The 24,575-nt window shown below is 38.9% G+C and overlaps 1 protein-coding gene across 1 annotated transcript; it reads right to left on the bottom strand.

Moving 5' to 3' along the window:
- Window positions 1–20,865: 20,865 nt before the first annotated feature.
- LOC128594170 (cytochrome c oxidase subunit 7A2, mitochondrial) lies at window positions 20,866–24,575 on the bottom strand. The gene is made up of 4 exons (XM_053602724.1): window positions 24,429–24,575; window positions 23,195–23,284; window positions 22,337–22,421; window positions 20,866–21,068 (listed from the first exon to the last, which is right to left on the bottom strand). The coding sequence occupies exons 1-4, from the start codon at window positions 24,444–24,446 to the stop codon at window positions 21,010–21,012; spliced, it is 252 nt and encodes an 83-aa protein (XP_053458699.1). The 5' UTR covers window positions 24,447–24,575; the 3' UTR covers window positions 20,866–21,009.

The raw sequence follows: 24,575 nt of genomic DNA, 5'->3' as shown, positions 1-24,575 counted from the left end.
CATCACTTTAGATGCCTACATTTGAAAAACAGAAAGAGAGCACATCAACAATCTCACAAGCCATCTTGTGGATTTGGAAAAAGAAGAACAATCTAAGTCTAAACTCAGTAGAAGAAAAGAAATAACCAAAATCAAATCAGAGATCAATGAAATTGAAAACAAAGGAATCATTCAGAAAATTAATGAAACAGGAGTTGGTTTTTTGAAAAAATAAATAAAATAGATAAACCATTGGCCAGACTAACAAGAAATAGAAAAGTAAAATCTCTAGTAACCTCAATCAGAAATGATAAAGGGGAAATAACAACTGATCCCACAGAGAAAGTCTATACCCAGAAATTTGACAATGTGAAGGAAATGGATCAATATTTGGAATCACACCCTCTCCCTAGACTTACCCAGGAAGAAATAGAGCTCCTGAACAGACCAATTTCAAGCACTGAGATCAAAGAAAAAATAAAAAAATCTTCTAACCAAAAAAAACCCTGGTCCGGATGGCTTCACACCAGAATTCTATCAAACCTTCAAGGAAGAGTTTATTCCTGTACTGCAGAAATTATTCCAAAAAATTGAGGAAGAAGGAATCCTCCCCAACACATTCTATGAAGCAAACATCACCCTGATACCAAAACCAGGAAAAGACCCAAAAAGGAGAATTTCAGACCAATCTCACTCATGAATATAGATGCAAAAATTCTCAACAAAATCCTAGCCAATAGATTACAGCTTATCATCAAAAAAGTCATTCATCATGATCAAGTAGGTTTCATCACAGGGATGCAAGGCTGGTTTAACATATGCATGTCCATAAACGTTATCCATCATATTAACAGAGGCAAAAATAAAGATCACATGATCCTCTCAATGGATGCAGAAAAAGCATTTGATAAAATCCAGCATCCTTTTCTAATTAGAACACTGAAGAGTATAGGCATAGGTGGCACATTTCTAAAACTGATTGAAGCTATCTATGACAAACCCACAGCTAGTATTTTACTCAATGGAGTAAAACTGAAAGCTTTTCCTCTTAGAACTGGAACCAGACAAGGTTGTCCTCTGTCGCCTTTACTATTCAACATAGTGCTGGAAGTTCTAGCCAATACAATTAGGCAAGACAAGGAAATAAAGGGAATCCAAATGGGAGCAGAGGAGGTCAAACTCTCCCTCTTTGCTGACGACATGATCTTATACTTAGAGAACCCCAAAGACTCAACCACAAGACTCCTAGAAGTCATCGAAAAATACAGTAATGTTTCAGGATATAAAATCAATGTCCACAAGTCAGTAGCCTTTGTATACGCCAATAACAGTCAAGATGAGAAGCTAATTAAAGACACAACTCCCTTCACTATAGTCTCAAAGAAAATGAAATACCTAGGAATATACCTAACAAAGGAGGCGAAGGACCTCTATAATGAAAATTATGAAATCCTCAAAAAGGAAATAGCAGAGGATATTAACAAATGGAAGAACATACCATGCTCATGGATGGGAAGAATCAACATTGTTAAAATGTCTATACTTCCCAAAGCAATCTACCTATTCAATGCCATTCCTATCAAAATACCAACCTTGTACTTTCAAAATTTGGAAAAAATGATTCTGCGTTTTGTATGGAACCGGAAAAAACCCCGTATAGCTAAGTCAGTTCTTAGTAATAAAAATAAAGCTGGGGGCATCAGCATACCAGATTTTAGTCTGTAGTACAAAACCATAGTGGTCAGGACAGCATGGTACTGGCACAAAAACAGAGACATAGACACTTGGAATGGAATTGAAAACCAAGAAATGAAACTAACATCTTACAACCACCTAATCTTCGATAAACCAAACAAGAACATACCTTGGGGAAAAGACTCCCTATTCAATAAATGGTGTTGGGAAAACTGGATGTCTACATGTAAAAGACTGAAACTGGACCCACACCTTTCCCCACTCACAAAAATTGATTCAAGATGGATAAAGGACTTAAATTTAAGGCATGAAACAATAAAAATCCTCAAAGAAAGCATAGGAAAAACACTGGAAGATATTGGTCTGGGGAAAGACTTCCTGAAGAAGACTGCCATGGCAATTGCAACAACAACAAAAATAAACAAATGGGACTTCATTAAACTGAAAAGCTTCTGTACAGCTAAGGAGACAATAACCAAAGCAAAGAGACAACCTACACAATGGGAAAGGATATTTGCATATTTTCGATCAGACAAAGTTTGATAACTAGGATCTATAGAGAACTCAAATTAATCCACATGAAAAAAGCCAACAATCCCATATATCAATGGGCAAGAGACATGAATAGAACTTTCTCTAAAGATGACAGACGAATGGCTAACAAACACATGAAAAAATGTTCATCATCTCTTTATATTAGAGAAACGCAAATCAAAACAACCCTGAGATATCATCTAACCCCAGTGAGAATGGCCCACATCACAAAATCTCAAAACTGCAGATGCTGGCGTGGATGTGGAGAGAAGGGAACACTTTTACACTGCTGGTGGGACTGCAAACTAGTACAACCTTTCTGAAAGGAAGTATGGAGAAACCTCAAAGCGACTCAAGCTAGACCTCCCATTTGATCCTGCAATCCCATTACTGGGCATCTACCCAGAAGGAAAAAAAATCCTTTTATCATAAGGACACTGGTACTAGACTGTTTATTGCAGCTCAATTTACAATTGCCAAAATGTGGAAATAGCTTAAATGCCCACCAACCCAGGAATGGATAAACAAGCTGTGGTATATGTACACCATGGAATACTATTCAGCTATTAAAAAAAATGGAGACCTCACATCCTTTGTATTAACCTGGGTGGAAGTGGAAGACATTATTCTTAGTAAAGCATCACAAGAATGGAGAAGCATGAATCCTATGTACTCAATTTTGATATGAGGACAATTAATGACAATTAAGGTTATGGGGGGAGGAGGAAAAGCAGAAAGAGGGACGGAGGGAGAGGGGTGGGGCCTTGGTGTGTGTCACACTTTATGGGGGCAAGACATGATTGCAAGAGGGACTTTACCTAACAATTGCAATCAGTGTAACCTGGCTTATTGCACCCTCAATGAATCCCCAACAATAAAAAAAAGAAAAAAGAAGAGAGGAGAGAAAACTGAAAAAAAAAAAATTTGTCTCACTGGTTTTAAGTATTTCTATTCGTAACCATGATGTTATAAATATTTGTTTTTGGAGACTACATTTGTTAAAGTGTTTTAGAGGACCGCTGATTAGGAGTGGTAAGCTCTGTTCACCAAGAAAGGTCGATTTTATCCTCCAACCTTGTGCAATTGGCCCACTGCTTTTGACTTTGCCGATCGAGCTCCAGCTGACTCAGTCAATTAAAAAAGAAAGACAGAAGAAGACAAAACAGCTTCTTAAAGTTAGAAACTTTGTTGAAAGCATTCCTACTTGTAAAAACTTTGTTATACAAAATATCTCTAACAGATTAAAACAGGCTGCAGGCTATGTTAACCAGTTTGATGAAAATATTTCAAATTTCATATAAAACCAGCACATTGTACCCCATGACTGCATTAATGTACACATATATGATTCAATTAAAAAAAAAAAAAAACAGGCTGCAGAATCTCGCTCTGCCACGTGTGATAGGTGATGCGGAAGAATCCTCTGCCTCTCATTTCCTGACACTCCTGCCTAGAAAATCCTCCCTTCTGCATAAGAAGCACATGTGAAGGATAGGCAGAGAGTCACTTTCAAAAGAAAGACATGTGTAAAATATTCATAAACATAATGGAAAATAAAAAGAGATGATATAGGGGATTAAATTGTGACATAGGTCCCAATTCTATCATTTTTTATGATTGCATAAAAATTACATCAATATTAAAAGTGACAATGAAAGGAAATGGTACATGCTGTCTCATGATGATTAACATAGCTAGAGAACACTCATAGGGAGGCTAGAAGACGTGGCTTGGTGACTTTCTACACGACAGCTGACCTGGGGTGTTTACACAGGTACAAAAGAAAAAGGGAAAGGGGGGCACTGTCGGGGCTTCTAAGAGTCTTGGGGCATTCCAGGAGATGTACTGTGGTCCTTGGTAAGATCCTGACTTCAAAAAATATGTAAAAGACATGTTGGGGTCAGTTGGAGAAATGTGAGTATAATCAGTACATTAGGAAATGGTTGTTCATTTATGAGGAGGGATAATGCCCCTGTATTACATAGGATAATACATTGAAGTATTTTTGAGTGAAATTTCATACCGTTTACAATTTAAAATGGTTCAGTGAAAAAATACATACCCGAAATGTATGTGGCAAAGTGAGAACTTGTCGGATATAGACAGTGAGTATTGAAGTGTTGATTATAGTCTTCTAATTTTCTCTATGTTTGAGATTTTTCAAAATAAAAAAAAAGTTTTTAAAAATGAGTATTATTTCTGACCCAAACTTAAAAAAGAATTCTTTAAAAGATATGTTAAAGTAGGCTTAAGAAGATAGAACCTGTAATTTCAAAGTAAAGCAAACAAATACAGCAAGTGCTTTTCTTCCAATGAAAGGCCCTTGTCATTAAAATGAAACAAAACTAGAGATGTTTGATAACTCTCCATATTCATGGCTTGATAAGATTGTGCCAAAAGCACTTCCTTCATGCGTGTCAGCCTGGAAGTTCAAGGTCTAAATCATACCCTAGCAGCTAGTGGTTTCAGTGTTTCTCTCAAACTGAAGAAAACAATTAGCATAAACCTCTGTGCACACAGTAAGAGCAACACAATGGGTGCCATTATCAATGGAAATAATGCCCAGTGTTTATTAAGCATCAGAGAAAGGCATGCTAAGTTGGTAAGTTGGCATTGAAGATAGAGCTTCAGTATCACTGACAGATAAGGTACGCTGCACACACGGGGCTGTGTCGTTATTAAGGGTAGTCTTTCTTTAAGCCAAGTGTCCAACAGAAGTTCATTAAGTCTCTTTCTGTAATACTTCCGACTCTACATCAAAACTTCAAAATTATAAAAGAATGAAGAAAGTTTATGAAGTTTTCAGAAAAGCATCTAAAGGGCAAATATTCAAGGCATAGGAATTCAAGAAGAAGGAAAGAAAGGGGTAGTAAGCTAAGAATAGAAGTGAAAAGTTACTGGATACAGTGGCACACCCCTGTAGTCACAGCTTCCCCAAAGGCTGAGGCAGGAGGATCACTTGGTTCTAGTTGTTTGAGGCTACAATGCAGTGTGATCTTCCCTTGTACTCCAGCCTGGGCAACTTAACCCAGCCTCTTTTTTCTTTTTTAAAAAGGAAAAGGATGGAAAAAGATATTCCATGAGAATGAAAACCAAAAGAAAGCACCAAAGAAAATTTAGGATCGATGGCTTCACTGCTGAATTCTACCAAATAGTTAAAGAAGAAATTATATCAATCCTTCTGAAACTCTTCCAAAAAATTGAAGAAAAGGAAAAATATATAAATTCATTTTATGAAGCTACATTGATACCCTGATACCAAAGGCAGACAAAGACACCCGTAAAAGAAGAAAATTAGAGGCCAATATCCTTAGTAAACATACATGCAAAAATCTTCCACGAAATACTAACAATCTTAATTCAACAGCACATTAAAAAGATTGTTCACTAGGATGATCAAGTAGAATTTGTCCCTGGAATGCAAAGATGGTTCAACATCAATACATGTAACACAGGACATTAACAGAATGGAGTACAAAATCCATAGGATTATCTCAATAGAAGCAGAAAACATATGCAAAAATTCATCATCTTTTCATAATAAAAGCTCTCAGCAAGTCAGGTATAGAAGGAAAGGTCCTCAACATGATAAAGGCTACGTACAGCAAAGCCCTAACATCGTGCTCAGCAATGAAAGGGTTCAAAGCTTTGTTTCTCTGAGGTTAGAAACAAGATGCCCATGGCCACCACTTTTTTTCTTCTTTCTTTTTCTTGCAGTTTTTGGCCGGGGCCAGTTTGAACCTGGCACCTCCGGTATATGGGGCCGGCGCCTTAGTCCTTTGAGCCCAGAGGTCACCCCCAGGGTCACCACTTTTATTCAACATGCTTCTGCAAGTCCTAGCCAGGGCAGTTAGCAAGAGAAAGAAAGAAAGGCATCCAATTTGGAAATAAAGAAGTTAAATTATCTCGGTGTGCAGAGCACATGCTCTTATATTTATAAAACCCTGACCATTCCATTACAAAAAAAAGTTTTGGAATAAACCAATTGAGTAAAGTTGCAGAATACGAAGTCAACATACGACTATCGGCCACATTTCTGTACACTAACACCAAACTGTCTACGAAAGAAATTAAGAAAAAAACTCAGCTGGGCACCATGGCTGACAGTTATAATCCCAGCACTTTGGAAGGCTGAAGCTGGAGCATCACTTGAGGCTAGGAGTTTGACTCTAGCCTGAATAACATACCAAAACCACACCTCTAAAAAACTACAAAAATTAGCCAGGCCTGTTGTGTGTCTATAGCCCCAGCTACTTGGGAAGCTGAGGCAGGAGGATCACTCGAGCCCAGGAGGCTGAAGGAAACTGTAATCATGCCACTGCACTCCAGCTTGGGCAATGAAGCAGACCTTGTCTTTAAAAAGAAAGGAAAGGAAATGAAAGGAAGGACAGGGGAGGGAAGGGAAGGGAAGGAAATTATAGGCCAATATCCTTGGTAAACATAGATACAAAAACCTTCCATGAAATACTAACAAACTTAATACAATAGCACATTAAAAAAATCATTCACCGTGGGCGCCTGTAATCCCAGCTACTTGGGAGGCTGAGGCAAGAGAATTGCTTAGGCCCAGGAGTTGGAGGTTGCTGTGAGCTGTGTGATGCCATGGCACTCTACTGAGGGCCATAAAGTGAGACTCTATCTCTACAAAAAAAAAAAAGATCATTCACCATGATGATCTTCCCTCTATGAAGGGAAGGGAAGGGAAAGAACTCACTGGTAATAGCTAAAATAATAATAGCACTGATAAAATATCTTGGAATAAATTTAACTGAAGAGGTTAAGGATTTGTACACTGAAAACTATAAAACATGGATGGAAAAGATTGAAGAAGATACAAAGAAATTTTTAAAAATCCATTTTTATAGATTAGAAGTTAATATTGTTTAAATGTTCATATTACTCAAAACTGTCTACAGATTCAACATAGTCTCTATCAGAATTCCAAAGACATGTTTCACAGAAATAGAAAAATAATCCTAAAATTTATACAGAACTACAAAAGAACCTGAACAGCCAAAGCAATCTCAAACAGAAAGAACAAAATTGAGGCATCAATATTACTTGATTTGAAAATCTACTACAAATAGCCGGGTGTTGTGGCAGGCGCCTGTAGTCCCAGCTACTCGGGAGGCTGAGGCAAGAGAATCGCTTCAGCCCAGGAGTTGGAGGTTGCTGTGAGCTGTGTGATGCCATGGCACTCTACCGAGGGCGATAAAGTGAGACTCTGTCTCTACAAAAAAAAAAAAAGAAAATCTACTACAAAGCTATAGTCATCAAAACATCCTGGTACTGGCACAAAAACAGACACATAGATGGATGGAACAGAATAGACAGCCCAGAACTTAATCCACACATTTATAATCAATTGATCTTCAATAAAGATGCTAAGAACACACAATGAGGAAAGTACAGTCTCTTCACCAGTGTTAGAAAAATAGGACATGTATGTGCAGAAAAATGAAATTAGACCCTCATCTCACACCACACATAAAAATCAACTCAAACATAAGACCTAAAACTGTGGTTCTACTAGGAGAAAACTTAGAGGAAAATACCATGACATCAGTCTGGAAAAAAAAATTTTAATGTGACCCCAAAAGCACAGGCAACAAAAGCAAAAATAGACAAATGGGATTACACCAAACTAAAAAGCTTCTGTCTAGTAAGGAAAAACAATCAACAGATTGAAAATACAGCCTATGGAGTGGGAGAACAGACTTGCAAAGCCTACATCTGATAAAGGGTTAATATCCAAAATACAGATAGAATACAAACTATTCAGTAGTAAGAAAACAAATAATCCCATTAAAAAATGGGCAAAGTGGGCCACGAGGTGGCTCATCCCTGTAATTGTAGCACTCTGGGGGGCCAGGGCAAGTGGATTGCCGTAGCTCACAAGTTCAAGACCAGCCTGAGCCAGAGGGAGATCTCGTCTCTAAACCTATCCTGGCATTGTGGTGGGCACCCAGCTACCTGGGAGGCTGAGGCAAGAGAATCACTTAAGCCCAAAAGTGTGAGGTTGCTGTGACCTATGATGCCACGGCACTCTACTGAGGGTGACAAAGTGAGACTCTGTCTCAAAAAATAAATAAATAACTAAAATGGGCAAAGAACATGAATGGACACTGTTCAAAAGAAGATTTATGAATAGCCAACAAGTATATGAACAAATACCCAACCTCACTAATCATCATGGAAATGCAAATTAAAATCACCATAAGATATTACCTCACACCTGTTAGAATGGCTACTATCTAAAAGATAAAAGATAACATGTGCTGATGAGAATGTAAAGGAATGGATTCCCTTGCACACTATACTAATGTAAATTAGTATAGCCATTATGGAAAATAGTATGGAAGTTCCTCAAGAAATTATAAATAGAACTCCTGCATGATGCAGTGATACCACTATTGGGTATACATCAAAAGGAAACAAAATCAGTAAGTCATATTTGCCCTACATGTTCATTGCTACATTACTCACAACAGTCAACTTCTGGAATCAAGCTAAATATTCATCAACAGAGGAGTGGATAAAGAATATGTGATGTATAGACAGGAGAAGACTATTCAGCTCTTACAAAGAGGAAAATTCTGTCATTTGTAATGACACCGATGTACCCAGAGTACATACTATTAAGCGAAAGAAGCCAAGTGCAGAAAGAGAAACAGCACATGACTCCACACTTACGTGGAGTGTGAAAAACTCTGACATAGAAAACACAGTAAAACAGTGGCTACCAAAGGCTGCGGGCTGGGGGAGTGGGTGATGTTGGTCAAAGGACACAAAATTTCAGTTAAACAGGAGGAATAATTTAGAGAGGGCTATTGTATGTCATGGTGACTACAGTTAACGACAATATATTGTATATTTGAAAATTACAAAGAGGTTTTATATATATATATATATATATATATATATTTTTTTTTTTTTTTGGAGACAGAGTCTCACTATGTTGCCCTCCCAGCATCCTGGTGTCACAGCTCACAGCAACCTCAGACTCCTGGGCTCAAGTGATTCTCTTGCCTCAGCCTCCGGAGTAGCTGGGACTACAGGTCTCTCTGAGGTTCAGGTTGGTCTCGAACTCATGAGTGCAAGCCAATCCACCCCTTGGGCTCCCAGAGTGCTGGGATTCCAGGTGTAAGCCACTGCTCCCAGCAAGAGGCTAAATTTTAAGTTTTCTCACTACAAAAGAAAAAATCATGTGAAGTAGTACTTATGTGAAGTAGCTACATTTATCTCTTCCACAATGTGTATGAATAGCCAAACCTCATGTTGCACACTGTAAATAGATACAATTTTTACTTATCAATTAAAAGTAAAGAAAAAAACTTCAAAATTGCTTTTTTATAAAATATGTTCCAAACATTAACTCAGTATATATTCAAGGGATGCTCCAACAATATGCATTTCTTCACAAATACTATGCAATACACCCAGGAAGTACAAGATAGCCCTTATACTTCGAGGAACTTGCTATTGAACAAGAGAAATAACCGAGGGCATACTTGCCATTCCACACAGGAGTTAAACAAAACAAGGAGACGAATTGTTACTGGCGAGATCCTGATGTATTTTATTTTTATTTCATTTTTATTTATCTTTTTATTTTTAAGATGAGATCTCACTCTGTCACACAAGACTGAAGTGCAGTGGCGAGATCATACCTCCCTGTGACTTCCATCCTCCTGCCTCAGCCTCCCAAGTAGCTAGAACTACAGGATCCTGATATTTTAAATTTAGATTTTACTGAAACACAGTATTTAATTTTGCGGTAACACGTTTCCTTTTCCTCCCTTTCCAACACTGCCCTCTAGTGGTACATGGCTCCTTTGCAGAGCCTCTGGAGTCCCTGTTGGGTGGAGAAGGGCTGCAGTCCCCACCCCCAGGCACCTGTTAACCAGAGCACAGCACCACCGCCTGAGATCGGCCTCCTGTCCCATAGCCCCTACATCCCTGGTCCGTGGAAAAAACAACTTCGACGAAACTGGTCCCTGGTGCCAAAAGGACTGGGGACAGCTGCAGAAAAAGATGTGGGAACTTTCCACAAATTGTTGCTGAATCTGACTTGATTTGTGAACATAGTTTCAACTGTGAGCCATTTGGGGGAAAGCCTTTGTTCACTTAGAAATAACTGTTGAAATCTTCCAGGAAAATGGCGTCCTGCCAAAAAAGTAGTATGGCTGATGGAAATCCTTATCACAGGATGCACTGGGAAAGGCGGTGATCCCTGAAAAACAAGACAAAGGGGGGAAAAATAGACCTTTCATTACTTTCGTGAAAAATCCACTTCCTGTGTCCAGGCTGCTGCTGAGAGCAGCTTCTTTGTAGAGGCTGCTAAGGGAGGATGAAGCTCAAAGTTCCCTACATCTGGATCTGATTGAAACATCGACCTAAGAACTTTGAAATCTAGATGCAGGTATCAAAAGTCAAAAATCCTGTCCTGTAGTGGGGCGGAGACAAGATGGCTGACTGAAGCCAGCTTTCCACAGAGGCTCCCATCCAGAAGGAGAGTTAAAGGACAGAAATTTAGCAAGTAACCTGGTGGATTAGAGCTGCACCAAGAGAGAAGGTTGAAGAACGCATATCAACCCCGCTGAGGTGAGCTGCGACTCTAAGGATACAAACAAAAGGTACAAAATTTATCACCAAGTGGACAGGAGTCCCCTCCCCCATGAGAACAGCTCGGAGTGCCCCACAAACAAATGAGCAGAGTTCAAAGGTCCTCCTACTACACTTATGGGAGAGACCCTCTAAAAACTGGACCTACCTCCCCTATTAGGGTGCCACGGCGTTCTCCTGCCAGGCATAAAACTGTATAAAACTGTATATATTCTCTACCTGCAACTCTGAGCTCCCAGCACTCCCCTCCACTCTCACTCTGAGGTCTGGAGGCCTGTACTCCAGGAGTCCAGATTCTTGGGTGATTTCTCGAGGGGTGTGGACAGGGCCTAAACTGTAGCTGGTCAGTGCTGACTCTGCGGCACAGGAGTGAGGAGAGGAAGGTTGGCTGAGAGGGAACCACATTGGGGTGGCGGTACCCCGATGCGCAGAGCAACAGCCGTCTTTTGGCAACAATAAGGCTCACTCCCGGATAATCCGAAGCCACACCCCCTGCCTCCCTGGGAAACCAGAGGAGGCCGGGCATCTACTCAGGTGGCAACCACCATGGAACAGATCTGGGACGGAAACTCAGGCCCTGTGCGTAAAGGGTTTGCAGGAGGCGGTACCGGCCAGGGTGGAGTGTGGGGACTAGAAATGCATGCCAGAGCCAGGAAGTTCCCACGGCAGGGCTGACCCAGAGGACCACTTTACTGAGCCTAAGATGCACCCAGCCCTTCAGGGGATCATCAGCCTATAGACTAAGGAAGGCAGGAGGCTAGAACTGACAGCTAACCAAATATAAACTTGCAGGAGCAAAGACATAGCCTGAGGCGCAGGCTCTGGGAACTCAAAACAGCTTCTCTTCTGCAGTGGAATTTAGCAGGTGACAGAAACAAATTCCCGCAAAGTTGTTCTGTTCTGTTCTGTCAGTAACATCAATCAGGGGCAGGGCTGGAACTGAGTGAACACCACGCAGCCTCCATCAAGCGCCCGAGGTTGTCGAGCCTAACCTCTCCCTGCTAGATAGAGGCAGAGCGGCCTGGCTGAGCAGACATAGATTTCCTTGTGATTCAGGCAGGTACAAATACCTGGAATATTTGCTCACTACAGGCAACTGGTCACAGCCCAGCAGGGCTATCAGTGACTAGGTGTGACAGAGGTGCAAGGTGGGGAAGGAGGCATCAACGTTCCCAGACTGAACTATTTGCTGGGTGGGTCCTCCTGACTCCATGGAGCACCAGAGCAAGCCATATCTGAGTAGTCACCAGACCCCTGCAATACAGTTGCCAGAGATCTTTTAAACTCTCCCACCTGAGACAGGTGCTGACTGAGATAATTGATTTGGAGTTTTTGAACTGAGCCAATCACCTGAGGGCAATTCAGGGGGTGCCCTGAGTGTGTGGTTGTAGGAAAGTTTGATTTTCCTTTTCCAATTGTTGCCTGTGGGGGTCAGGGTGACTTAATTGCTGGTATTTCTCCACAGCTGAGACTTCAACCCAGAGTAACTGTTTCACTAGGGTCGGTCAGAGACCAGCTGAAAACAAGACAGAACCACTTATCAGCACCACACCAAAGAGGTCCCCAGTTTCTCAGGCCATAGCACTGTACAGGTCCTCAACAAAGCTCCAGGGGAAAAATGAAATGGTGTAAAACAATCATGGGGCGGAATCAGCAGAAAAACTCCGGTAACATGAATAACCATAATAGATCAACCTCCCCAAGAAAAGATATGTCAGATGTAACTGAAGATACCATTCATAAACAACTGGCCAAGATGTCAGAAATCAAATTCAGAATTTGGATTGCAAACTAGATTAATAGAATGGAGGAAAAATTGGAATTAGAAATTCGAGCAACAATTCATAAGTTGGAATTAGAAATTCGAGGAGAAATTCAAAAGTTATCTCAAGAATTTAACGAATTTAAAGACAAAACCACCAAAGATTTTAACACACTGAAGCAAGAATTTGCAGCCCTCAAAGATCTGAAAAATACAGAAGAAGCCCTCAGTAACAGAGTGGAGCAAGCAGAAGAAAGGATTTCTGACACTGAAGACAAAGCCTTTGAACACTCCCAAACTCTCAAAGAGGAAGAGAAATGGAGAGCAAAAATGGATCATTCTCTCAGAGAGCTCTGGGATAATTCAAAGAAGGCGAATATCCACCTCATTGGAATCCCTGAAAGTGATGAAGTGGCCTCACAAGGCACAGAGGCCCTTCTCCATGAACTTATGAAAGAGAATTTTCCAGACATGCCAAGGGATTTTGAAATTCACATAGAAGACAGTTTTCGAAACCCAGCATGACTCAATCCGAATAAGACATCCCCCAGGCATATTATAATTAACTTCGCTAAAGTTAATATGAATGAGAAAATTCTGAAAGCAGCCACACGTAAGAAATCCATTACCTACAAAGGGAAGAATATTGGAATGACTGCAGATCTCTCTGCTGAAACTTTTCAAGCCAGAACAGGGTGGTCATCAACTTTTAATCTCCTAAAGCAAAATAACGTTCAACACTGGATCCTGTATCCAGCTAAATTAAGTTTCATTTATGATGGAGAAATTAAATACTTTAATGACATTAATATGTTGAAGAAATTTGCCATAAACAAACCAGCTCTTCAGGATCTTCTCAGACCTAGCCCCCATAATGACCAGCCCAATCTGCTACCACAAAGTAAACTCACTCAGAAACTTTTGATCAAACTCCAACTTCCACAGTGGCAAAAGGATTAAAAATATCCACTGGACTTTTGAAAAACTCAATACCCAAAATTTTACAAGACTTATCAATAGTCTCCATTAATGTGAACAGCTTACACTGTCCTGTAAAGAGGCACAGGTTAGCTAACTGGATACAAAAACTCAGGCCAGATACTTGCTGCATACAAGAGTCACATCTTACCTTAAAAGATAAATATAGACTCAGGGTGCAAGGATGGTCGTCCATATTTCAGGCAAATGGTAATCAGAAAAAAGCAGGTGTTGCAATTCTATTTGCAGACACAATAGGCTTTAAACCAACAAAAGTAAGGAAGGATAAGAATGGTCACTTCATATTTGTTAAGAGTAATACTCAATATGATGAGATTTCAATTATGAATATTTATGCACCCAACCAGAATGTGCCTCAATTTATAAGAGAAACTCTAACGGACATGAGCAACTTGATTTCTTCCAGCTCCATAATACTGGAAGATTTCAACACTCCTTTGGCAGTGTTGGATCGATCCTCCAACAAAAAGCTGAGCAAAGAAATTTTAGATTTAAACCTAACCATCCAACATTTGGATTTAGCAGACATCTACAGAACATTTCATCCCAAAAAAACTGAATACACATACTTCTCATCAGCCCACAGAACATACTCCAAAATTGATCACATCTTAGGTCACAAGTCTAACCTCAGTAAATTTAAAGGAATAGAAATTATTTCTTTCATCTTTATGGACCACCATGGAATAAAAGTTGAACTCAGTAACAACAGGAATCTGCATACTCATACAAAAACATGGAAGATAAATAGCTTATGCTGAATGATAGCTGAGTCAGAGATGAGATTAAGAAGAAAATTGCCAAATTCTTGGAACAAAACAACAATGAAGACATGAATTATCAGAACCTCTGGGATACCGCAAAGGCAGGCCTAAGAGGGAAATTTATAGCACTGCAAGCCTTCCTCAAGAGAACGGAAAGAAAGGAAGTTAACAACATCTCAAGCAACTGGAAAAGGAAGAACATTCCAACCCCAAACTCAGTAGAAGAAAAGAAATAACCAAAATTAGAGCAGAAATAAATGAAATTGAAAACAAAAGAATTATACAACAGATCAATAAATCAAAAAGTTGGTTTTTTGAAAAGGCTAATAAACTAGATAAACCTTTGGCTAACCTAACCAGGAAAAAAAAGAGTAAAATCTCTAATTTCATCAATCAGAAACAACAAATATGAAATAACAACAGACTCCTCAGAAAGTCAAAAAAAAATCCTTAATGAATATTACAAGAAACTTTATTCTCAGAAATATGAAAATCTGAAGGAAATTGACCAATACGTGGAAGCACGACACCTTCCAAGACTTAGCCAGAATCAACTGGAAATATTGAACAGGCGAACATCAAGTTCTGAAATAGCATCAACCATACAAAATCTCCCTAAAAAGAAAAGCCTGGGACCAGATGGCTTCACGTCAGCATTCTACCAAACCTTTAAAAAGGAACTAGTACCTATATTACACAACCTGTTCCAAAATATAGAAAAAGGAAGACTACCCAACACGTTCTATGAAGCAAACATCACCCTGATCCCCAAACCAGGAAAACACCCAACAAGAAAAGAAAATTATAGACCAATATCACTAATGAATATAGATGCAAAAATATTCAACAAGATCCTAACAAACAGAATCCAGCAATACATCAAACAAATTATACATCATGACCAAGTCGATTTTATCCCAGGGTCTCAAGGTTGGTTCAATATACGTAAATCGATAAGTATAATTCAGCACATAAACAAATTAAAAACCAAAGACCATCTGATTCTCTCAACTGATTCAAAAAAAAATTTTGATAATATGCAGCATCCCTTCATGATCAGAACACTTAAGAAAATTGGTATAAAAGGGACATTTTTTAAACTGATAGAGGCCATCTACAGCAAACCCACAGCCAATATCGTATTGAATGGAGTTAAAATGAAATCATTTCCACTCAGATCAGGAACCAGACAAGGCTGCCCATTGTCTCCACTGCTCTTTAACATTGTAATGGAAGTTTTAGCCATCACAATTAGGGAAGAAAAGGGGATCAAGGGTATCCATATAGGGTCAGAAGAGATCAAACTTTTGCTCTTCACAGATGATATGATTGTATATCTGGAAAACACCAGGGATTCTACTACAAAACTCTTACCAGTGATCAAGGAATACAGCAGCGTCTCAGGTTACAAAATCAACATTCATAAATCGGTAGCCTTTATATATACCAACAATAGTCAAGTTGAAAAAACAGTTAAGGACTCTATTCCATTCACAGTAGTGCCAAAGAAGATGAAATATTTGGGAGTTTATCTAACAAAGGATGTGAAAGATCTCTATAAAGAGAACTATGAAACTCTAAGAAAAGAAATAGCTGAAAATGTTAACAAATGGAAAAACATACCATGATCATGACTGGGAAGAATCAACATTGTTAAAATGTCTATACTACCCAAAGCAATATATAATTTAAATGCAATCCCTATTAAAGCTCCACTGTCATACTTTAAAGATCTTGAAAAAACAATACTTCGTTTTATATGAAATCAGAAAAAACCTTGAATAGCCAAGACATTACCCAGAAATAAAAACACAGCAGGAGGAATCACACTACTAGACCTCAGACTATACTACAAATCAATAGTGATCAAAACAGCATGGTACTGGCACAAAAACAGAGAGTTAGATGTCTGGAACAGAATAGAGAACCAAGAGATGAATCCAGCTACTTACCATTATTTGATCTTTGACAAGCCAATTAAAAACATTCAGTGGGGAAAAGATTCCCTATTTAACAAATGGTGCTGGGTGAACTGGCTGGCAACCTGCAGAAGACTGAAACTGGACCCACACCTTTCACCATTAACTAAGATAGACTCTCACTGGATTAAAGATTTAAATTTAAGACATGAAACTATAAAAATACTAGAAGAGAGTGCAGGGAAAACCCTTGAAGAAATCGGTCTGGGTGAGTATTTTATGAGGAGGACCCCCCCAGGCAATTGAAGCAGCTTCAAAAATACACTACTAGGACCTGATCAAACTATAAAGCTTCTGCACAGCCAAGAACACAGTAAGTAAAGCAAGCAGACAGCCCTCAGAATGGGAGAAGATATTTGCGGGTTATGTCCCCGACAAAGGTTTAATAACCAGAATCCACAGAGAACTCAAAAGTATAAGCAAGAAAAGAATAAGTGATCCCATCGCAGGCTGGGCAAGGGACTTGAAGAGAAACTTCTCTGAAGAAGACAGGCGCACGGCCTACAGACATATGAAAAAATGCTCATCATCTTTAATCATCAGAGAAATGCAAATCAAAACTACTTTGAGATATCATCTAACTCCAGTAAGATTAGCCCATATCACAAAATCCCAAGACCAGAGATGTTGGCGTGGATGTGGAGAAAAGGGAACACTTCTACACTGCTGGTGGGAATAAAAATTAATACATTCCTTTTGGAAAGATGTTTGGAGAACACTTAGAGATCTGAAAATAGATCTATTCAATCCTATAATTCCTCTACTAGGTATATACCCAGAAGACTAAAAATCACATTATAACGAAGATATTTATACCAGAATGTCTACTGCAGCCCAATTCATAATTGCTAAGTCATGGAAAAAGCCCAAGTGCCCATCGATCCATGAATGAATTAATAAATTGTGGTATGCATGCACCATGGAATATTATGCAGCCTTAAAGAAAGATGGAGACTTTACCTCTTTCATGTTTACATGGATGGAGCTGGAACATACTCTTCTTAGTAAAGTATCTCAAGAATGGAAGAAAAAGTATCCAATGTACTCAGCCCTACTATGAAACTAATTTATGGTTTTCATATGAAAGCTATAACCCAGCTATAACCTAAGAATATGGGGAAGGGGGAGAGAGAGGGGCGGGAGGGGGGAGGATGGGCAGAGGGAGGCTGATTAGTGGGATTACACCTGTGGTGCATCTTACAAGGGTACATGTGAAACTTAGTAAATGTAGAATATAAATGTCTTAACACAACAACTAAGAAAATGCCAGGAAGGCTATGTTAACTAGTGTGATAAAAATGTGTCAGTCTATAAAACCAGTGTATGGTGCCCCATGATCGCATTAATGTACCCACTATGATTTAATAATAATGATAATGATAAAAGCTTTTAAAACTGTAGATGGCCACTGCATAACAAGTGTTATTTTTCAACGATGTATTATTAAAATATATTTTCTTCTTCTATTAAAAATAATACCATTTGTTATGATGCCAATTTATGAAAAGTAACTAATACAGCAGTTTTCAAAGGGAATGAAGTCTGTGTAAAAGCAGCAAAGTTATCCTACGCACTTTTTTTCTTTCCTCTTCTAAGAAGTACCATGGTTCAAAACAGATAAACAATGGACTTCAGAATAAGAGATCTAGGTTTGAAATCTAGTTCAAGAGTGCTTGCTATGTATTTGATCTGTTTTCTCAGCTTCTAGTTCTTGCTAATAATAGTAACAATAACTGACTGGAAAAGATGACCACGTTAATTTATGTTTGGGATTCTTGCTAAAGCAGTATTCTGGTTATCTGTTGCATAATATTATGAAAACAGGAAAGATTAGTCTATAGCCAGTATGTAGGGGCATGGCCATTTACTGTACTGGTCACTGGGGAAGAGATAACAATTGCTGCTTTCTCCAGCTCCTTATGTTCCAACAACACTGGTCTTCTTTCAGCATTTCAGCCAGGCAAAACAATTTTCCTTTCCCTGTAAGGCTTTTCTCTTGACTTTTAGCTGGCTCCTTTTTCTCTGGTCTCAGTTCAAATGTCAGTTCCTCTATAAGCCCTTTTTCTAGCTTCCACCTTACCATTCTTCCCAACAGATCACGCCTGCTGATCTGCAGTTCTCACCATCGGATATTATCATGGTTATGAATTAATTTGTTATCTCCACCAAGCGGAATGTAAGCTCCATGAAGGAATTTGTTGATCCATTTCATAGTTGTTATTTCTGAGTCTTGAATAGGGCCTTATAGAAAGTAGACTTTCAATAAGTAATTATAGGATGAATGGATGGATGGATGGATGGATGAAGGATCTAGTTGAAGGGTCTAGGTGTAGTAAAGATCCTACTCTCTTCATAACCTGACTGCTTTTCAACACTTTCATGATTAACACGTTCTTAGCCTCCATCACCTCTCACCTAGGTTGCTACAGAAGGCATCTCAATGGCTCTTTCTACCATTGGCCCCCTATGGTTTAACCAGGAGCCAGATTAATCCTCTTTGAGCCATGGAAGTCACTCTTTAAAAAGAAATCCTGTGATGACTGCCCATATCACACAGAGTAGAAGCTAAACTCCATGCAATAGCCCACAAGGTCCTACTTGGTGTGGCCCCTTCTTAACTCTCCAACTTCCTTTCATTCACCCACTCAGCAGTATCTGCCCCTACCTTCCTGTTCTTTGTACAAGCCGGACACCTTAGGGCATTTGTTCTAGGACTTCTTTTTCCTAGTGTGCCTTTTGCCCATATACTGTCAGCCCTCTGTATCCGTATGTTCCCCACTTGCACATTCAACCTACCACAAATTGAAAATATTCAGGGGGGAAAAAATGATTGCATTTATGCTGAATATGTACAAACTTTTTCATGTCATTATTCCCTAAACAATAAAATTTACATAACATTTATGCTTTATTAGGTATAAGTAATCTAGAAATGATTTAAAGTATATGGGAAGGCTAGGCGTGGTGGTTCACGCCTGTAATCCTAGCACTTTGAGAGACTGAGGTAGGCTGAGCTCAGGAGTTTGAGACCAGCCTGAGTTAAACAGTGAGACCCCATATCTATTAAAAACAGAAAAATATGGGAAGCTAAAACAAGAGGGTCAAGATGGTGGCTGCGGCCCAAGAGTTTGAGGTTGCTGTGAGCTATGATGCCATGGCAGTCTACCCAGGGGGACAGAGTGAGACTCTGGCTCAAAAAAATAAAAAATAAAGTATATGGGAGGATTTGCATAAGTTACAGGCAACAAATAGGACACAATTTTACATAAAGGACTTGAGTATCTATGAATCTCAGAATGCACAGGGAGTCCTAGGTACCAGTGACCCCGGACACTAAGGCACATTTGCATCTGATTGATCAGCTCACCTATAGCCCCTATTTAAAGCTGACTTTCTCACTGAGACCTACCCTGACCACTTTAAAACTACAACCAATCACCTACTCTCAATGAAAACTCTCGCCTTTTGTCTTTTTTTCCATAGAACTTATCTTCTAACAATCAGTACAATTTTTTTAAATTAACTATCTTACCTGCTACTGCTCATAATGTAAACTTTCCAAGGGCAGGAAATCTTATTTTGTTCACCAATGATTCCCAGGCACCTGGGACAGTGGATGATACACAGCAAGCACTCAGTATCTGTTGATGTGAATCATCAATCCCAAATATAAGTATATACAAAGAAAAGTCCTAAGTAATGGTTCACAAGACAGTGTTCTTCACAAGGGTGCATACCAGCACCCAGGGAGTCCCAAATTAGTTGTCTATGAAAATACTAATCCTGCACATAGCTGTCTCAGGAAGGACTCTGCAAACCCTGAACCAAACTGCCTATAGCAACACAGTTCATTCATGATCCTTTTATTCTCTAGTTGCATTTTGTGTTTCCTAAGTAAGTCTTTCTGAAACACTTCTGTTATGAAAAACCAATAATGGGATCGGAGCCTGTAGCTCAGTGGCTAGGGCGGCCAGCTACATACACCAGAGCTGGCGGGTTCGATCCAGTCCAGGCCTAAACAACTATAACCAAAAAATAGCCGTGACACTAGGGACCCAGGAAATCCTGCCCTCATTGGTTCCTGACTGGAGATACCTACTTGAACCCATTATGTGTGGAAAATACTGAATTATTTTACAGACATTCTACTAAAGCCTAATTCTAAGCTATGGAATGCATCCAATATTAAACACACTCTCACGTAACTGAGAAAAAAATCAGACCGCAGGAGCCAAAAATCAACCTGCTTCCACCAGGTTCTAGCATACCCCAGGATAGAGTCTGAGGGCTGGGTGGTAGTGAGAAGACAATGTGCTTTCAAGTGTCAAACTCAACTGAAGTTGAAGACCATTCACTATATAAGTTTCAGCTGTTAAAAGTAAAATTTCATTAAAGTAACAACACAATAACAGTACTTTATACTTAATGACAAAAGATTATTATTATTTTTTTTTGCTCCTAAGACTTACAAGGCTGACCAAATGTCGAAATTATTGGTGTACTGCATCCTAAGTGATACCAGACAAAGCATGGTTAAAGACTGCTTTATTGGTGGCAGTTAGTACAAGTCAATAAATATTGATCCCCAAAGAAGAGCTCAGTTACTCATCAGTTTACTGGTCCATACAGAGCTAAATGAAAGTGAACCACGTGATCACTGGGATGACTGAAGTCAATCCTGCTTCTTGGGAAATGAAGCCATAGCCAGCTGATATATGGCATATGCTGTTCCTGAAAAGTAAAAACAAAAAACAAACTTACCAGAAATTCTAAGACTTAATTATATAAACCTAACATTTCAGCTCAAAAGTTGTAAGATAAAGGCAAAGTTTGCATCAAGACTACTTTAGTGGGAACACAAAAAGGTATTTTGATAGGTGCTGGGAAAATTTTATATTCAATCTAGTTTTAGTATTAGTTCATTTTCAAAGAAAGGGATATGGCAGAATAATGTATTTGTTAACTTAACAATATGTAAATTTTGAAAAATAAATTTAGAGGTCAAAATATGCAAAGCCTTCCCCAAAGTGTAATAACAATGGTAAAATCAAGGAAGAGTGATATAATTTCAAAATAATCAAATTTGCTGTAAAAATTGCTAATAACCAGAATTTTATCTTTAAAATCATGTACCAGAATGTCTAATAGTCACAATGGTTGAGAAGAATTTAGAATTATCTTGTTAAAAAGCCTAAATGTCACTATATGGTTTTTGTCTTGATCAATAAATGTCCCTTCTATTTTAAATATACTCAATTCAAGCCAAAGAAGGCACATTGGCATGAGCAGGGGAATTCTGTAATTATTTTGGATAATTAATACAATATCTTCATCTTTAAAATGAGGACACATTAGAGACTTCGTGAAAGTTACACAAGTGACAGTATATGGCACTCCTATCAATATGATGGGCACACAATAATTGCTCAAATTGCTTTTCCTTCCCCAGACAGCAATCATTGGAATCCCTACTGCTACTCCATCAATTTGTGATGTACCTCTGCCCACGCTAATGGACCTTCCTGTTCCACAGGAAAAATGTTAGAGCACTTTACATGTGGTAAAAGTATTATTCTGTGCAAGTTTTGTTTCAATTATGTACAGAATTTAGATATAAAATATGCTTTTATTATGCATCACAGCCAAAATGTTTAAAAAACCCTGCTATAGAACAGGTGTTTTCAGGTAAAACAGTCTCCAGTGGAACCAGAGTTACACGCAGAAAACCAACTCCATCACAATCATCAAAGCTTATTGGTGTATTTTTTTTTTTTTTAGGAAGACATCAAAATACTCTTATATAGGTAGTTATGTATCAGTCACCCTCTTGAATATTATATGAGATGTAGGGAGATGTCAGATTCTGGAGAAAGATTGTTAAAATCCACTCTGTTACTTGTAATTATCTGTTAAAATACAATACAAGAGCAAAACCAAAGACATTGTTAGTTATCCTTACTATCACTTTTATAAACCTTCAAACAATCCAAATGCCTTACCACCAACTGTAAGAACCATGGTGACTCTATATAGGAGGGCATCAGCCAGGCCACCCTTTAGGTGAACTGGAATCCCATTATCCTCCTAGGTTAAAAAAAAAAGAAAAGACATTAATAGATATATCACTTGCTTCCAACTAAGTTTCAAAAGACTAACTGTTCATATAAAATGAAATAACACTTTAACCTCTAAAATGAAAATATTCTAAATATCAAAATTAACCTACAATTTTCTTCTTTCTCTACTCCTACCTTTTAAGATAAAAATGCCTAGAAGTCAGCATTCTTCTTTCAAAGCTAAGTTGAGATCCAATACAGTGGTCTTTCTAAGGAATATAATGTTAATACTATAAAATATATACATTGAGCTCAAAAAACTTAAATATAACAAATACAAGAGTCAGTAACTGTCACACTTCAGATTTAGTTATGGGGACTCTTTTTCCCTTAAAAAAGTGGGAAAGGGATTTTGTTTAATAACCGTAAATATTATCCCTACCAACTAGTCCAGCATCTGGCATACATAGATATTTAATAATATATTTGTTAAAAGAAGTATTTATTTATATAGTATATGCGATATAACTTTTTGTATCACTTGAAATTTTATTTGGGAAAAACTAGAAATCCTAATTTTTAAAAAATTTATAATCTAATTACTTAAAAAGATAAATTGCTCTGCCCCACTAAGTTTTTCTCCAAGAGATAACCAATATTAACAGTATGGTACATATCCTTTACTAATTTTTAATGCCTACATTGTCATATCTTCTAATTTATACACATACTTGTTTATCTCATTTCTACCTTGTGGTAATCTAATTACAACTAACAATCTCCTATAAAATATTTCAATACCTGAAACAGCTTTTGCTTCTCTGGAACTTTATTTTCAAAATGCCTGCGTGAAGCAGTGCTTATGGTCCTCTGCGAAATCTGACGGAGAGCCTGAAATGAAAAAACCAACCATGTTCAATCCTTCATAGTATAGAAGAGGGAAGCTAACATATAAACATAGCTGATTTGTCAGAAGCAAAGGCATGGACCAGCATCCAAGTTTTTAAATTTTTTATCCATCCTCTGCTTTTCACATTACATTCTGCAGTGTCCAAACACCATATTTGAGAAGCAGTTCAGTTAAATTCTAACCGAAAAAAATACCCCGTGATCTTTACCTGAATTGAAGCAATAGTATTTTATAGTCCTCGAAGAAAATATATTGATATACACTATTAGAGAAACAATGGTAAACCAAAATACACTAAGCTTCAATGTTTTCATAATATCCTACCAAAGTTATTCAAACAGCAAAATATACTGGCATAATTCCTACTTAAAATGCTTCTCTCATTACATTTTTTTCTAAAAGTATTTGGAGAGTGTCAATCTTTTAAAAAAGATTTGTATCCCGTATCTAATTGAATTAAATAATGAAACAAATATACACTCCATTTTCTATAACAAATGATATTGAGAAGCTCAGTAAAACTTCACTGAATAATTATAAAAGAAAAAATTGTTGTTACATTCTCCTTTTCTTTTCCAAAGATTTGGGAAAGTATTTCAAGCTCTCAGAGTGGGTGGCAGGGTGAAGAGCCCTGCAGCCTCGTGACGGAAGCACCCCTGCGCTTTGGCCCTGCCTGCTCCGACAGTCTCATCCAATTGAATGACTCGGTTTTTAAACCGCCCTCCGAAGCTTACAAAGCTCAGAACCATCGTAACGTAAAACCTTCCCAAACCAGAGGAACACATTTCTGCTCGATGCTTCAGGGTATCAGAAACTCCCCACGTAGTCCTTGGTTTTCTCAGATCAGAGCTACTAACCTCCTCAACCACCCACAAGGTCAGGGGCGGTGTCTCCGGGCCCAGGACGGGGCAAACCTGTTCCTGGCCACCTGCCTAGCCTCGCCAATCCCAGCGTCTACCCGGCAACGGCCGGGGTGACAGTCACGTCAGGAGTAAAGGACACCGACCAAGGTGACTGCAGAAGCCGCCTTCCGCCCCCCTTTCGGGAGAGGGTTTGCTGCAGTGCTCCCTCAGCCCACGGTCCCCAAACCGCCCCCTTCCGAACGCAAGCAGAGACGCTCCTCACCAACAAATTCCGCAGCATCTTGCCTCAGTTACTGCCCACCAACCGCGACAACCGAACACAGAGAACCAAAGGCGCCACACCGGAACCGGAACTACCTCCGGACCTCGCGCAAGCGCGCGGGCGCCTCGCTGTCCGGGAGGGGCGGGG

The sequence above is a fragment of the Nycticebus coucang genome, chromosome 9, assembly GCF_027406575.1.
Source record: "Nycticebus coucang isolate mNycCou1 chromosome 9, mNycCou1.pri, whole genome shotgun sequence".
Classification (NCBI taxonomy): domain Eukaryota; kingdom Metazoa; phylum Chordata; class Mammalia; order Primates; family Lorisidae; genus Nycticebus; species Nycticebus coucang.
Note: the sequence above shows the minus strand (reverse complement) of the source record. Positions and strands in the feature narration are given on the sequence as shown.